Source organism: Haliotis rubra, unplaced genomic scaffold (assembly GCF_003918875.1).
Source record: "Haliotis rubra isolate DU_JTF1 unplaced genomic scaffold, ASM391887v1 Scf279, whole genome shotgun sequence".
In the NCBI taxonomy this organism is placed as follows: Eukaryota; Metazoa; Mollusca; class Gastropoda; order Lepetellida; family Haliotidae; genus Haliotis; species Haliotis rubra.
Genome location: NW_025766880.1, coordinates 547,565 through 566,092, shown reverse-complemented (window position 1 = coordinate 566,092; position 18,528 = coordinate 547,565). Strand labels below are relative to the sequence as shown.

At 40.6% G+C, this 18,528-nt stretch overlaps 1 protein-coding gene across 1 annotated transcript; it reads left to right on the top strand.

Moving 5' to 3' along the window:
- The first annotated feature begins 9,792 nt into the window (after positions 1-9,792).
- On the top strand, positions 9,793-18,060 carry LOC124281047 (solute carrier organic anion transporter family member 3A1-like). The gene is made up of 6 exons (XM_046717056.1): positions 9,793-10,309; positions 10,860-10,946; positions 11,344-11,523; positions 11,624-11,788; positions 12,120-12,305; positions 17,927-18,060. The coding sequence occupies exons 1-6, from the start codon at positions 9,811-9,813 to the stop codon at positions 18,058-18,060; spliced, it is 1,251 nt and encodes a 416-aa protein (XP_046573012.1). The 5' UTR covers positions 9,793-9,810.
- Positions 18,061-18,528: the final 468 nt, after the last annotated feature.

Here is an 18,528-nt window from a genome sequence, read left to right as displayed (position 1 = left end):
GTAATACTGCCATCATCTCTCTTTTTGGTAAATCGCTTTACAGCGATCACCCCTTGATTTTTCAGCTCAGCTGCAATGTCCTCCTCACTCATATCAGAAAGACAATGAGCCCTGTCTCTGACTATACCTCTGCAAGAGTTTAAAGTTCTATGTACCGAGACAACAACGGGTGTATTGACGAACTGTTTTAATATTAACAGATTATCCGATTGTTGTTTCCGCAGACATTCCACTAACAATGATCCGTTCCGGAGACGTGTTACGTCCTTCACCTCCACAGACACCTTGAATGCCCTTTGAAATAGCGAATGGGTTCAAAGGATTGTCATATATAGATGAAATCACAATGAATCTCGGCCAAGATTCAACTGTGTCAGGAGATCCTTCATCTGATGATGTAGATGTAGACATGTCTACGTTTGTGTTTTGATGAACCAGATTGAATGGAAAAAGCCATGGTGTTTCAAAAGTGTTCAACATCCCTGCTCCCCACCCGCCATGGAGTGTCAACAAGGACGGTGTTACAGCGGAAGCCAGGCTGTTCCACCAGGGCTACAGGGATGTTATACTCCAGCAAATAAAAACATAAATAGCTGGAGAATCTGAAAGAAAATGACATCATCGTTCGCCCATGACATCATTCTGGAGAAACACAGAATTCAGCGGTTTATATTGCCAGATTGGCCCATGAGCCACCGCCTTCTGGCATAGGACTCTAGGCATATTAATCTATTAATAATTTGTACATAATAATTCAAAATAGCCAAGACCAAAATAATAAAGTTTGTGCAAAAAGATGAACCATGCACAGGGCTCGGCGTGACCAGCCGATTGGTAGAACCGGGCCCATTCTACCACCCGTCTAGGTGAAGTAAGGGTCGAAGTGGTGTGTTGGGCAAAAGGAACACTGTCCCTGGCTCCCGTGCCCTCAACCACCAGAATCCCGTCCTCCACCGACACAGGGGCGCAACCCACGGCAAACAGGTTGGTGGACCAAATATTCCCCCGGGTCCACAACGGGGGGTTGAAGGGCGCTTAGCGTGACCCAGCACCCACCACGAGGAGGTGGCCCTTCATGGGTGCCTTAGGGCATGTGTGTGATATATGATTCATTTAGGCAATGAAATATCTAAAACTTACAGTCATTTCATTACTTCACTAAACATAGATCATGAAGAAAAATATGATAATAAATTAATTATGCAAGGATTATAAGGCAAACATATAAAGCCTTACTTTGACTTCATTCTCATTCGATCCTAACATTGTTTACCACTGGCAGATGAAGTTAAACTTCAAAATGTTTTCATTTTGTATCATGATAATGAAGATGGAAATATTAATGGGTTAAAAGGATGACTACATTTTCCAATTAATAGCAAGACGAAACTGTATTTCATCTTTGAAGGTCAATGTAAGGATACGCCCTTATACTACCAATTGGGCCTGCTTCTTCTTGTGTCCGTCACGGTCGAGGGAGCAGGTGCTGCCCACCTGGACCACGTAATAAAGTTATTGGGCCAATCAGTTAAGAAAATTTATAGTCATCTGACCCTCATCGACTAAAGTAAATCTCAGTAAGATGTGATAAATGCACTGGAAAACTGTATATACATACAAATAGCAATACATTGAGAACATAGTGTGAAACAATAGTGTGAGTAACAGATAGCTAATATAGCATAGAACAATACATAATGTAGCGTACGGCAATACATATAGAACATAGTGTGAAACAATAGTGTGAGTAACAGATAGCTAATATAGCATAGAACAATACATAATGTAGCGTACGGCAATGCATATCGAACACAGTGTGAAAGAATACGAATACACATTAACGAAGAGCAATAGGGAGCTAATATAGCATAGACCAATGCAGACCGTAGCGTACAGAAACGCATATACCATAGCCTGGAAAAGACACTTAGATATCTTGCACGTTGAACAATACAAATATGAGTGAGTTTAGTTTTACACCGCAATCCGCAGTATTACAGCTATATGGCTAAATAATCGAGTCTGGACCAGACAATCCAGTGATCAACAGCATGAGCATCGATCTACGCAACTGGGATACGATGACATGCATCGACCAAGTCAGCGCACCTGAACACCCGATCCCGTTAGTCGCCACTTACGACAAGCATGGGTTGCTGAAGATCAACTCTAACCCGGATCTTAACGGGTCGCAATACAAATGTACTATAATGTAGTGCTACGTTTTGATTTCGAAGTTGAAAGTATAAGTTATCCTCAGATCAGGACCCGCTTGCAAAGAGCTTCGCCCTTAGCGCTATGCTAATTGAACCAACCTCTTACACAAAGCCCCCTTAATTTTAGATCATAGTAAAAAAAGATGAAAAGTTAAGGTAAGTATGATCCACCCTTAGTCAAAACCATTCTCTTAAAAAAGGCGGCAGTCTTCAGACAACTAGACACACTATCTGATGGCGAGCTCATCGCTGAGCGCTGAATGTCAACAGCAGCTATCTTTGAGATTCGAACGGAAGTGGGGGCGATGATGTAGCCTAATGGTTAAAGCGTTGGCTCGTCACGCCGAAGACCTGGGTTCAATTCCCCGCATGAGTATAATATGTGAAGCCCATTTCTGGTGTTCCCCGACGTGATATTGCTGGAACGTTGCCAAAAGCGGCACAAAATCATACTCACTCTCTCTAAAAGGAAGTGAGACATCATTTTGAACATTCCACCAAGCGTTCCCATGCAATCACGTCAGACACACAGTTATTGTTAAGGCTTTGTTATCCGGGCAAGGGATGGTTCTGGATGGAGATTGGAGATTTTCGCGGAGTTTCATATTCTGGTATGTTAATATTCTGAAGTTTAAAGTAGAATTTATTTTGCAACTCAAAATAGTGCTTCGAAATCCCGAAACTGTAGCTAGGTAATGTATGTTACGGTGAACGCGATTGTCCACTATTATTAAAGAGAGCTTCCTGACGGCGGTGGGGAATATTCTGGTGATACAAATTCTAATAACAGTCATAAATATCAACCAGAGCGAGTCAAGAGCTTCAAAGGTCACATATAATTCGGCCCAAAACTATGTCCCAGCAATTTCATACTACATTATTTGATTTGTATGACATTCACTGAATACAAAATAATGCTCAGAGGCAAAAACATTTTAGAAGTCTGTTTTAAACGATTATCAATACATTTTTTCCAAAATGGATTTTACGTTACTGTTTGGTAGAAATGTTCTGAAAAACATTTAGTCGTGATATGGCTGAAATTCTGCCGATGTGACTAAACACCGTAGCTCACTCACTCTGGAATTATTACATCTCGATGGAACACTGGCAAACAGGAAAGAAATGTGATGCAATTAACAATTCTATTCCTTAAATTCACAAACTTTAAAACAGAATTAAAACCAAACACAGGAATTACAATTGCAGTACAAATTAGATCAAATCCAAAGGCAGTAGAATATAAAATAAGTAATTATTGCAATGAAAACAATGTTGAAAATATTCACAATATCCAGTTTTCCCCAAAAAGGCACAGGCTGAGTATCCCGTTCCCTCTACTGAATGTCAACAGAAACAAAGTAATACAGTTGAGACATTGTAACACAATGGTTGGCTGGTTGGTTGGACCAGACAATCCAGCATGAGCATCGATCTACGCAACTGGGATAGGATGACTTGTGTCAACCAAGTCAGCGAGTCTGTCCACCCGATCCCGTTAGTCGCCTCTTAACAACAAGCATGGGTTAGTGAAGACCAAATATAACCCTGATCTTCACGGGTCCTGTTACACAATGTGTAACACAACAATGGCACAATGGGGATTTTATATAACATAACACAATGCTGAAAGCAGTATTCACCACTACAGGTATTGTAATGAAACTTGGAGCAACAGTTTTCTGACAGTTCGTTTTGAGTAATTTAACACTGCACTGTTTGAATAATGGATTAAATCGCTGGACTTAATCGTAACACTCTCCCGATCCGCTCAGCTAACTAGGGGTCATTACATGATAAGAACTCACACGAAAAACTACTAGTATTGTTTTGATTAAAATCACTTGAATACAGCTAACTCCTTACAGATTAAAACTTCCACCCATTTACCTTACAATGCATAGTTTGCATACACTAAACGTCAAAAAAACGTTACTCTCCTACCTTAATGAATTACTTAAAAACTATCAAAGATATGTTAGAAGGTATTAGTTTACAAGAAAGCTTAACAACCCAACTTTATGCAAATCACGAAAAGAAATTCTCAAATGCTTTCATATATAGGTGAAATGCATCGTTTTCAGAAGAGTTGAATTGTCCTATTTTCGACCATGCCGAAATAAACCAATAATAGTGATTTAGATGTCCAAAAGAAAGGTTGAAATAAAATTCTGCTCAAAGATAAAGATAAACCATATAAAGTTACCATTTTTCAACAATTAAAACTAGAACCAACTGTTGTAGAGTGTGTAAAATTGTAAAAGAATTATTCCTATGATTTCAGTATTTTAAAACATTTTCTGCTGATTTACATTAGTGAAAACAAGTGAAAGGTGTCTTTGATATTGTAAAAAAGTGTTTAGGAACATGAAATATTATCTTTGTTAACATTTTTGCTTGCAAAGTAACACTTTTCCATTTTCTGTTTAAACATAGCAATATCAATCGCCAAAACGTAGCAATATTCAAGCAGTATTTGCATCCACTCCACGTGTAGAATGATTCTATAGGGTATAAAGAGAGACTAGAATGCATGATATGATACACAAGTACGATAAATATGCCACGATTAACAGCTGAAGAGAGAGAAAGAGTCATTGGGATGGTGCAAATGGGGTCGACATACAATGCTGTTGCCAACGCCCTCGGATGCCAGTGTATCACGGTTATAAGACTTATTCAGCGCTACAGACAGACGGGAGTCACCAGTCTGACAGACTGGAGTCACCGTAGACAGACCAAGAAGTGGACGTCCACGCATCACAACGCCAGGTGAAGATAGGTACTTCCGTCATTAACGAAGGAGAGTAACGGTTCCTTTGGCGTTTAGTGTATGCAGTGATACCTGCCAATACCGGCACCTGTCTAATCCGGCACACTGCCAAAACCGGCATAAAATTTTGGACCCGCCATTTAACAACGATATTATGATCATTAAGACATTGTCCAATCCGGTACCTGTCTATTCCGTATTCCGGCACGACTTTCCGGTCCCAACAAGCAATTTTAACTGTAATTAACACTGTCTAAACCGGCATGGTTATCAGCAGTCCAATGAAGGTCCCATACTCCAATACACTAATTAATCCTCTTGTCACGCTGTATTAAGAACTTACACAAACTCTAATTGTGTCGTGGCCTTCTGTTCGCTTATGTTTAGTAAAGTATGCACCAGAGTATATATAGGAGGCATTTTGTTATATGTATGCCACTGTCATGGCAGACTTACAGAGAGTGAAATATTTTACGCCACAGAAGGGTACAACTCAAGTCTTTTCCTACAACAAGAATGCCACAAGAAAATCTTGTATTCACTGGAGATGTATCGTGAGATGTATTACAGTCCGCGAATCTATCCGCAACTTTAGTGAATATAACCATGCGCCAAGAAATATTTCCGATCAACCCCATTGCCAGTTCTCTATCAGCATAAGCTCCTGAGACAGCTTGAAGACAACACGCCATCCTAGACTTCCACAAAACGTTAACCTTCCGGTACCAGGATGGAAACCTTGGATTGAGAACGGCTCCCTCTTTTCACTGATGGTTAGGAAAATATGATCATTTGCAAATGATAGCGATTCCAGTCTCTCCCCACCATCCCAATTTCTACATACTCATTTATGTCATGACAAGTATCAAGGAAGCTAACAAACAGGAGATGATCCAGTTGGACTTTGGTCCAGCACCTGCCAAAAGGATGAAGGTATACCCGGAATTTTAGTTTCCTCTTTACTGACTCAAGGTAATGCTAACCCAGGGCACCTGCACCCGCTAAAGGAGGAAGGTGTACCTGGAAGTTGACTTTCGCCTTTATCGACTCAAGGCACTGCTAACCCAGGCGCACAAGACGCCTGTATAGTATCTGCATAGTATCTTGCTTCATGAAGGAAGATAAGAGAATATAATAGTAGGCTAATAATGTGATAGTACTATGCATATATGCAATAGATTGATGGTGTTTCCAGGCTGGGACATGTCAGGTTAGAAGGATGAATGACATTGAATGTAATGAAAACTGATATCCAATTGGCTATTCCTTTGTTCAAACAAGACAAAGACTGAATCATGTCTGTGTGTTGAAACTGTCTGAAACTGGAGTGTCTGAAATGTAGGGTGCTATGTGGGGAATGCAGATGTTATTACTCTCACACGCGTTGCCGTTCATGGGTCAAGCGTTATGCCGGTTTAAATGTAAGGGTACTTGTAGACTTGTTAGCTGGAAAGTTCTATCGCACCGGAGCATTTGTAATTTACAGCCTCATGCACGAGCACCTGTGATATGTTATGTGCGTCCCACTTTATAGCGAGCTCAAGTTACAGTCCTGGGCATCGTGGAGAGGTAAACTTGGCATCACTGGGTTCAGTTTTCTAAGCTCTTTCATCTTACGACTTGTGCTTCTCTAAAGTAAGTCGATGAGAGGGACGATAGTTTGTCTTCCCGGGGTACAAACACTGCATGCAACCAATCGTCTGTGTAGTTGTAGTATGAATACTCTAGGTATACAAAAAGGCTCAGGCAAAAATATATTGAATGTGACATTTAAATGGTTCACGATAGATATTCTCAATGCATTGTTTAACGAGAGGAAGAGAACGGAAGGTTTAGTGGGGCAACCTAAAGCTGTTGATAAAAATACGATTTCATACAATAAATAAATCATTAGTGGAATGATTCGGACTGCACTAAACAGCCTTAATATGTATTACCCTCCAGTGACAGAACACAAGGATTGTGTTAATGAGGTCTGGTAAAATAAGTACCTTTTCAAAAGGACATAGTATCCAAATAATGGATCAGTTATGAAACATCAAACAAAAGTTACTCTAAACAATTTACCTAGGGAAATATATATATGACAAAACATGGAGTCGGTGCTTCAGTCGTTTATGGTCAGTGACATTTATTTCAACCTACACACTGAAAGTGTACACGGTGAAATCGGACTATTTCAATTGAAAACACCCAGAGCGATGGAGGTCTCAAACGTTCACCACTTGGGTGAATCAATGGCCGACAGGAGCTTGTTTACATATCCTGCTGTCTCGGACAGGAGCATGTAGATGACGTATATGAAATACCCGGATTGTAGCGTCCCTGTGCAGAACGTGACAGCTCAGGTGACGGGTCAAGATATACAGGTAAGCCTTTAGAATGGTTATGAGCGCATGCATCTTGGCTTGTAATCTGGAATACTCTATTACGTATACCAGAGGACTTGTAATCTGCAGTCTTATCGCATTGTCATGTACGAGCACCTGTGACACGCTATGTACGTCTCAAGCTATAGCGACCACAAATGAGGGGACTCCAGTCCCGTACAACGTGGAGGGTTGGACTATGGGTCAAACCTTGCATAGATAAGCTTTTAACCTCGGACATGTTATGTGCGTCCCGCGATATTGAGCTCCGATTACAGTTACAGTCCCTTTGATCGTGGAGAGGCAAACTTTGCAGAGATAGATATTGACTGTTGTCTGTTAAACAAGTCGGCTGGACCTGCTGTGTTTGGAATCTTCGCCTATATTCCTTCTCGACTCGGGGTACAAATATTGCAAATTAAAAACTGTGGACCATGCGCAGTTATTGCAGGAATGCGCAGTCACGACTGAAACGTCGTGTAAAGAATAAAAAAGAAGTTGTTATCCATAAAAATGTGTCATGTATTCATGTTCATCCAACTTCTAAATGCCTTTCAAAAACTTCTATTATGTGCGGTTCCCTATACATATTCTCATAGCTTGGTTTAACGAGAGGAAGTGAAAGGAAAGTTCAGTGGGGCAACCTATAGCTGTAGATAAATAAAGCTACATGGGCATCTCTCAATTCACAGTGGTCCACCTCCTATTATCACTCGCCAGAGCGTGGTAGTTCTGCTCACGGAGCACGGACGTAAAGGTAAGCGTTTTGAATGGTCAGTTGCTGTTGGTAGGAAGATCTCATGATCAACAGACCGATGCAACCGGTTTGCAACTAAACCTATTGTTTATATGTGTCACGTACTCAAGGACACGCATGCACACAGTCACACACACCTACCTACCTGCATACATACACACACACACCTTCCTACCTACATACATACACACACACACCTTCCTACCTACATATATACACACACACCTTCCTACCTGCATACACACACACACACACACACACACACACACACACACATACATACATACATACATACATACATACATACATACATACATACATACATACATACATACATACATACATACATACATACATACATACATACATACATACATACTAACAAAACAAACAACCATGAGATGATTTCTCAATATATTTTCTCAATTTTTCTTTGTTACGGGACGAATGTATTTGTCCATCATTTCAAATATAATTCAGCTGCACTTTTGCGTAAGAAAAAATCATTAATACAGTAAGTCATTGTTAGGCATCTAAGCATGTATAGTCTGTTGACCCACTTTTTTGCAGTAAGCGATATGCATCTGACGGTACATAGCAAATTAGACGAAGGCATCTATGTCAACCCTATGCTTAACTTGATTGGAATAATGAGTAAAGTGGAAGGTAGTAATGTATGCAAATCCCGATTGCCCCATGTCTATAGAGCATGCTACACAAGTGGTGTAATGTAAAGCCAGGCTGGTTGAGAACCAATATGTCCAGACCTTGTGGTTGTAGCCAGCCACTGTGTCGCATGGCCCCTAAGCGATTATGTACCTCATAGTCGAGTGCTGAGTCGAGTCAACAAACCATCTCCAATATCTGAGTAACAAAACTGGCAATCCGGCAAGAAAACAGTCACTCAGTGATGTCTGTATGTTATTTTCCCACAACCGGTAAGTCCGTATGTAAATACTATGAAGGATCGTTTAATAATATCAGTTCTCATTTAGTTATTGCATTTTTAAAAGAAATATATTTGTTGAAATATCTGTAAATGGATAATTATTTTATGATTGAAAGCTTAAATTGGTAACTCTGATTATTAGTGACTGGCTGTATCCTCAAAGGGGGTTAAAGTACTGTAAACTTATTGCCCCAAATTAAGTCCCAAAACCATCGAAGGAAATTACCAGAATTTTTAAACGTAGAATATTTGTTATTTTCAATTATGGCTAAATTTCCCTACAACCGCCAGCAGCTGAAGGGATGGTGTAAATCCAGCTAGGTTCCATACAGGCAGCAAAGGCACTGTAACTCCTCATGATCCCTAGTTTGGTGATCTGCCTTCAGTTATTGGCGATCAATAACCTGATTTTATATTGTCTTGTCATTTATGGTTACAATGTTTTAACTTTGATTAATAGTTTTAAAATTTATATCTGTGATAGTCTAGTTGTTTTACTGTCCTTCGTTGACAGGTTTTTATACTTTACCTATAAGTATTCTTAACATATAACTTGATATAGTCACGATATGGCCGAAATACTGCCGATGTGACTTAAAATCCTAACTCACTCACTCACTCCATATGTAAAGAAATTGTTTCGTGGATTTGTCTGTTTTTCAATAAGACATGTACATGACCTTTCATCTGTCACAATCAGGCAGGAGATATTCAAGATGGCATCCAGCGGCGTGAGTGTCAACGCCATGGCTCAGTCTGGAGGACGTCAACGACGGTGTTTCCACAACATCCTCTGCTTCACTGCCGTGTTCAGTATGTCGTCACTGGTGCTGGAGTCAGTCAAGTACTACACAGTGTCTCAGATCACAGCTCTAGAGAAACAGTTTGGCCTCAGCAGTACAAAAAGTGGCCTCCTCCTAAGCTGCAGCGAAATCGGTTATCTTTCAGCTATTTTCTTCTTCAGCCATTTTGGGGGGAAGCGCTTTATACCTAGGATCCTGTCCTGCGGAGTGGCTTTGTATGGCATTTCTAGTCTAATTTCGGGCCTCTTACACTTCATGAATCCTGTATCGCTGCCTTCTTTAGATGATCTTGCCTCCAACTATTCTTCTGAACAAAGAGTCAGGCTGTGTCAGGATTCCGTACAGGAACATGAGAGATGTCCAGCCACGAAGGACCAAGTGACTGACAACGGACGTTGGGTGTACAATGTGCTTGCCGTGCTTATGGTGTTACTGGGAGTGGGTAAAATCCCCACGGTTTTCCCTGGGTATACCGTACCTGGACAATAATTCCCGTGACAAACAACAGTCAAGTTTACTGACAGGTATGTTTTCGATGATGATAAATGAATATAACATTTTTTAAAAGAGTGTCAGGCATGTGTAAAGCGACCTGAAAATACAATGATAATTTTCCAGAATGAAGGAAAATCTTACTCGCTTTCCATTTAGAACCTCGATTTCATTGTTAATCTAGAACGACAACAGAATAATCAGTCTCGCCTATCTTCTGAAACAGGTTCCTCTGGTCCCTACTCTTTCGTTAACATGCACTACTTACACAATTTATATAATAGCACCAACGCACATCTCATACAAGGTCGGCATGGAAACTGGTCGAGTCCTGACCAGGCGGCCCAGTGACAGAACGTTTAGACAGACAATCCAGTGACAAGGTGGCGTGATTTCTAATTTTGAAACTGAAAACGTGAAGAGAAACACTTTAGCAAACCAATGATGTTTGAAACTTCAGACATTTACATTTATGTTTTGTGTTGTCTATGATCTTGCAGGAATCATAATGACAGTGTCGTTCTTCGGCCCAGCTATTGCACTTGGCCTAGGTGGAGTTTTAAGCACCGTACCTGTTGATCTTAGTGGTGAGTATGTCTTATAGTCCTGCACAAGCATGTATTTATCAACAATTGTTGACCGTTTGTTTGTTGAATAACGCAGCACTCCAGCTGTGTCATACATAATCGAGTATGGAAAATACACCACTTGACAACCCACCTTTAACATAATAAGTATCGATCTACACAAGTGGGATACAATGGAATGTGTCAACGCAGTCAACGAACATGACCACCGATCCCGTTAGTCACAATTTAAGACAAGCATGGGATGCTAAAGACCAATTCTAAATCGGATATCAGCAGTCCCTGTTAGTCACAATTTAAGACAAGCATGGGATGCTAAAGACCAATTCTAAATCGGATATCAGCAGTCGTTATTAGGCTTATCCGTCTAATCCTTATTATACTGTTTGCTTTGAAGACACACGGATGGATCCTCTTCACCCACAATGGATCGGGGCATGGTGGATTGGGTACCTGGTCTTTGGATGTGCAGCCTTCCTCTTTGCTGTTCCCTTAGGCTGCTTTCCAAAGCGTATTAAGAAACTCACCAAACGACCCGTAAACGCCAAATGCCACACCCTTAAGGAAGAACTGTCAGGTACGAGAAACTCCTATCCGTTATCACTGAGTACCACAGTACCGTCGATCACGGTCACAGTAGGGTACACAACCAAGAGAATCATCTTCTGTACTTGTAGATTTACCCAAATCGGTGGTGCGAGTGATGCGGAACCCGGTGGTAGCTTGTTTGTTGCTGGGAAACTGCAGCGTGCTCTTCTTCGTCGGGGGAAACGTGGCCTTCGCCCCCAAATACATCGAGAATCAGTTTGGGACACAGGCTTCGAAAGCCAACTTTATAGTGGGTAAGAAAATGTTGCCGGTTCAAGGCCATTCTGGTTTACTAACACTAAATAGCAGCCAAAAGGAACCCGAGATTTGCCACTTGTGACACATTCGATGTCCTTATCAAAATATGGTGTATTGACACACTTTGACTGTTCGTAATAGTTTGTGAGATGGATACAAGTATGATATTAAGTTGTTCTTGGTATATAGACATGAGAGGACCGGACGTCGGTCGACAGTGACGTCTTCGAACGGGATCGAATCTTATTGAGTGTGTTTCACGATGTACAACCAAAATTGTTTGTCATTCATTTCGACTGTTTCAGTATGTGTAAGCCCATGTTGTAGGTATAGAAGAATTTCTCTGGGCGACTGTAGGCACTTTACTCGGTGGTATTCTTACCAGCAAACTCAAGCTGACCAACAGGGGTTGTGTGAAACTGACCATGATAGTAACACTGGCCGCGTCGGCCTCCTATGCTTTCACGCTGCTATTTGGATGTCCTAATCCCAGCATCAAGGGACTGGGTGACAGTAGGTGAGTCAAGCAATGTGTCTCAGCACCATGGACCTTTGTGAGTAGATGAGGCATTCAGTGGGTCTGTGTTTGTAAGCGGCTAATGAGAGTAGGTTAGTTGTACAAAAGTCTATGAGTGAGTGAGTGAGTGAGTTAAGATTTTAAGTCACATCGGCAATATTTCAGCCATATCGTGACCAGAAACAAGTTATAATTTTACAATGAATAAAGGTAAATTATAAAAACCTGTCAGCAAAGGACAGTAAAACAACTAGTATATCACACATTTCAATCTAAAACTAGTAATTAACACTAAAGTACTTTAACTATAGAGGACAACACAATATAAAAGCAGGCTATGTATTCCAAGATATTTTTATGGATTAAACTTCTTTTTAATTTCTCTCACGACGTTTCGAGACCATTCCAGGTCCCTTCATCAGGTGAACTGGCAGTTAGGACTATGACGTCGTCACTATGACGTCATAACTGAGTTATGACGTCACAATGCAAGTGACATCACAGAAATAATAATAATAATAATGTGTCCATTTATATAGCGCCAAACTCCACACTAGGTATGCTCATAGCGCTAACAATCAAAGCACAGCACATTATTACACCGGATAACCCAAGCTGCCTGTTAGGCGCTAGAAGGTTATAGTCATATGACTTTTTTCCACCGGGTACCCATTTTCCTGCTGGGTGAACAGAGACAATTTTGAACAAACTCACTTGCCTAAGGTGAGACCACATGTGTCACATGTGCTTCGTTGTGGGGCAGGACTCAAGTCCTAGAAACTCTCAAGAGTCAAGCTGCCAAACACGGTCACCTATCCAAGGACTCTCCGAGCTCGACGCTGCTTAACTTCACCGTTTTGTGACCTGAGCTTTGAGCACAGGACCACGCGCCACGCGTCGTAGTACACTAGGGAGAGTACTGTGTAAGTGAGTTTGAAGAGTTAATTACATATTCTAATTCAACTTAGTATGAAACACGAGTTCTGATTGGTCAATGCTATAAATTTCCGACCGTATAATCAGCATATACGGTCGCAATTTGAAAACCGATTCACCAAAACCTTTAAATGTATCCCTACACTTTTGGGGTAACGCTGCTTTGCAGGACATTGTCATTTGCAGAAGCCATAGGTCAATTAACTGCCCTATCCAGCTAAAATGGTGGAATTTGTGTTAAAAACGACAAAATAGTATCATAAATTTAATTTTAAGTTCAAACAACTTACTCGCAACGGGCTGTTGACCCAACACTGTTAGATCATGAAACAAGATTATGACGTCATTATGGAGCGTGACGTCACCTGCTGTGACGTCATTTGACAACAGAACTGATAATGGCCCGTAGTTAAGGAATCAGCGGGCCGCTCGTTTCTCTGGAACTAGAGGGCGATTTCATCACAACCATTTCAAGTACTTACAATCTGAGAGGAATGAGTCAGTCAGTCAGTCAGTCAGTCAGGTTTACGCCGCTTTTAGCAATATTCCAGCAATATCACGGTGGGGGACACCAGAAATGGGCTACACACATTGTACTCATGTGGAGAATCGAACCTGAGTCTACAGCGTGACGAGCGGATGCTTTAACCATTAGTCTACTCCAACGCCCCCTGATAGGAATGAACAAAATACGTCAGTATCAACGATGCCGGAAAGCATGGTCACCATTACTATGCCACCAATATGATTGTCACACAGTTTCCAATAATTATTGTTGTACTTCTATGAGCCACCGCTGGCGACCACATCAGTACCTGCTGCAACCTCCTCTCACCCGGATAACATCTGAACGTCTCCTCCTCGCCCCGAGAACCAACGTCGAATTCTAAGCATGTGAAAATCATTGCCATTCTTTATGAAGTGACGATTCCTGAAGATTGTGAAAAGAGGAATCTCAAGCTCGAACTTGGCGTCCAAGATATTCCAAAAATGTCCGACTGGGTTTTACATCAGGGCTCCTTGCGGGCCATGGCAATGACGTTGTTCTGCAAATCGGCAATGACGAGTATAAAATACACAATGCCATTTAGAAAGTGGTCAAATGTAACACATGCTATATTTGGGATAAAACGTTCTCAGTAAAGTACAGATTCTAGTACTTGTGTTGGGTTGAGTCCCATCCGGGATTCGAACCCAAACCCAAAGAGTCAGGCACCTAATCGCCAGCACACAAAGTCAGCCGTCAAACCCACCGCGGTTTCCACAGCTGCTACTGTGGGTAGTTGTACACGTCGGAATGACAATCCGAGATAAGAGCACAAAACATTTGAGACCCTTGTATGAGTTAACGGGGGCTATACGTCGACTTAAAACGCAGCAATAAGCGAACACCGACACCAACGGCTCGGGTTCACACGTAACATCGGCTCCCGGAGTAATCTAGTTACATGCACCGGGAAAGAACCCGAAAGGTTGGAATGGAGGTTCCCCTATTCAATCAAGCTCGATTTCAGGAGGATTATATACGACCGGGTATCAGTCCAACCTATCCGAAGGTGTTCTGAGATAATATGCTCACATTAAACTTGTTTGTATTGTCCTAAAATGTTATATAACGCTATCCATTTTAATTCATATGTAGAATATTTATGGTTGTATTAACAAAGATATATTTTTGCACTGAAAGATATAACACCGGTACCACCAGTCTTCTGGCTGGCCTTAACCACAATTACCTCCCCTACGTACCCGGAAGGAAAATGGTCGAATTTCTATTCGTCATCACTACCACAGGGGTTCGAATCACTGTTTGGACAATCATTTTTAAAAATAAAAATCTAGATTTTTGCAACCGTATATTGTTTTTATATGTTATGAGTAACTTATATTTCAAATTTGAACAAAATCGGTGAAGAAATGGATTTTTTAGAAAATTCTCCCGCTACACTCATTACATAAAATAGACTTCTCTTCTGTTTTCGTTGACCTGCTGAAAGATTTTTAAAGTATGTTATATAGTATATGGTATAGAGAGATGATAAATCTTTCATCATCTGTCCTTGCTTGGAAGTGTTTGTTGATTTTGTAAACATCAGGTTTTGGTTCTCGCTTGTACCCATTAATGCCGAGCGCCAGGCAGGAATCAACAAGTACCATATTTTAACGTCTTTTGGTATGACGCGGTCGGGAATCGAACACGCGACCTTCCGCTCTCCGGGCGGAGACTCTAACCACTACACCACGGGGGCGGTCTTTTTACAAATTGACTATTAAAAGATGGTTCCAGAACATATCACTGATTTTATCATTAGCTGTTAAGTCCAAATATTTGCAATAATCCTTAAAACGTTTTGTTGGCAATGTGCTTAAACTTCACCACAATAATCCTTTCCAGTATTGATGTGCTTACAATTTAAATTCCCCCGGCTACGCCCCTGTCGAAGTCGTGCAACAAACGCGTTGTACGTTTGCTGAATAATTCGAGAGGATAGCGGTTATGCAAGTCTGCTTTATACAGTGATATACACAACAGGAAGCCCACTATGTCAGTTCAGAACATCATGATAGTAGTGGTAGTGTAAGTGCCCCGTAGGACCTCGCCTGAGATATAGCACAAAGGTTAAAGACCTATTTCTGTTTCCGTATCTGGACCACAGTGTATATATCCAGGTTTATGGATTAAGTCATAGATACTAAAAACAGTAATGCACAGCGACATAGGTGCGTTGTTCGCTCTGGATGACTGACGCTCCATGTATAATACAATTGGGCTAACACTTGGATAAGCATTTTACAAATAATAACAATTATGCATTTCTTGACATATGTATGGCTACTTGGTAATCAGCCTTTGGAAGTATACATGTTCATTCAGACAAGGCTTATCCCTATCGGCCACTATGACAATAGCATGAAGCCTGTTTGACTTAACAATGTACATCGTGCTGTGCGGCCTGGTTTCTGAACTGAACCTAATGTCACGCCGACCCATCGTATGGGGTCTTTAAAAGAAACCTCCTGGGATATCTAGGTCACAGCGACGGGAGAAATTGAAACGGATCAAGTTGAAGGCCGGTTACTCGACTTGACTTACCTATATGAGTGAGTGAGTTACTATTTTAAGTCAGATCGGCAGTAATTAGGTTTTGGCAATTTGGACAGATATAACCATTAATTTAAACGAAAATATATACTACAATTAAATATACTTTGAAAGACGTGTTCTTATGTACCCTCTCAGAGGGACCATAATTCTAAAATACTTTTGCATACCTAGGATGCAGTCACTAACAATCTCAGTTACTTATATGATAGACCAAATTTAAAATACCATTGATTTTTTACAAAACATATTATTCAAACTTTTTCTAAAGAGTATATTTCTTTTAAAATAACAATTATCAAATGATAAGTAACATTGTTAAAAATATCATAGAAATTGTGTATCACCCCGAGCTGAAGCCTATGACTGTAGGCTTTAAAAGCCACATCAACGGTACTTCACATGCATTGCTTTAAGCCACTATAGACGACAAAAGAATTTCAAGACTGGCAGACAGACAGACAGACAGACAGATTATTATTAATGTCTTACCTTGATACAATAGACATTAACATTCTAAAACATACATAAAACAGATAAAATGTAACAAGTTATGAGAGACTTAAAAATATAAAATAAATCACTGGAGCTATTAAATATATCACAGTAGCAAATAAGATACAAAATTCACAAATCATATATACATGTAAATGCTGGTAAAATACGCCATACAAATTTTTAAATGACCTATGAGGAAATTAACATATATACAGTATACAAGGGTATAATATACAATGGCAAAAAGATCTATACATTGTTGTGAAACAACCTATCTTTACGAATAGACAAAATAGATGTGCAGGCCTTGACAGTTGCTAATTACTTCTGGTCTGGAAAGAATAAAACCCACTTGTGCATATCATTAGTAAAACAATGATCGTAGAGGTCATCTCTGGCATCGGTGTAAATGGGACAGTGTAATAAACCGTGTTTCACATCTTCAATAAAATCGTTGGGGAATGGGCATGTTCTTTCTTCTACAGGCGTGTCGTTGTATCGGCCTGTCTCTATACCGAGAGGTGCTACTCCACATCTAAACTTGGCTATAACTCTTCTCTGTGTTCTACTCAGAGGGCTGTTAACAGGTGGCTCTGGTTGATAGGAATCCTTAAATGTACAATTGGTTCTCAGTTTCATTTCCATTTCTTCCTGTAGGTTGGTTGATTTGCTGTCTCCATGTTGTGTCGAAGACTTCAATCATTTTCTCTTTTCACCGTTGATACAACATGTTTCTTGTCATACATATATTTAATATCTGTAAAATGACTGGTTCCGATAAAATCAAACTTGTTGTGGATTCTAAAAACCTGGTTTCTCTTCCGACTTGATGCCCAGTGATAGTTCAAGATAAAAACTCGATGAGTCATACGTTAAGGATCCATGTTACGCAGTCTCATGTACAGACGTGTCACACTTCCGCACTGTCGCACGACTGGGGGGATCCAACCCATGTCACCGTGCATACCATTGTTGAGGGTATATTTCCGTAGGCCCAGGATAATCTCATTGCTTTGTTATGCAGAGCTTCAATGCACGACATATTTTGAGTCCCCCAAATACTGGCACTATCATCCACAGATGGCCACACCATGGCATCATATAACTTGGTAATGGTGTTGTACTCCATCCCGCCTAATAGCTTGTATTTGGAAAGGAGAAGATTCAAGGCTCTACTGGCGGAGTTGACTGAAGCTCTTGCCACACGAGTGTAATCAAGGTGTTCCGTTAAAAGAATTCCGAGATGATTGTAGAACTCCACTACCTCCAGGGAATCTTCACCATATTTGAAAACAGCATCACTGCGAGTTGAAGAACTAGTCCTAAAATGTACAATCTTTGACTTGTCCGAATTGATAGTCATAGAGTTGTTCTTGCACCAGGTACTCGAACAGTCTAAAAGAAGATTCAGGTCACTCTATGATTCAGCTAAAATCACTATATCGTCTGCATAAGCTAAAATTCCAATCGTTTCCTCGTGATTTTAATGCCCACAGATAAATGATTGATGGTTGTTAAAAGATCATTAATATGCAGGTTAAAAAGAATTGGCGAGAGTAAACATCCCTGTTTAAGTCCACATTTCACATCAAACCACTCTGTATGTATATCGTCCATTAAGTCGGACACAGCACTCAACTCGTCTATAAAGGGGGGTAATCGTAGTCATCTTGCCTCTTACG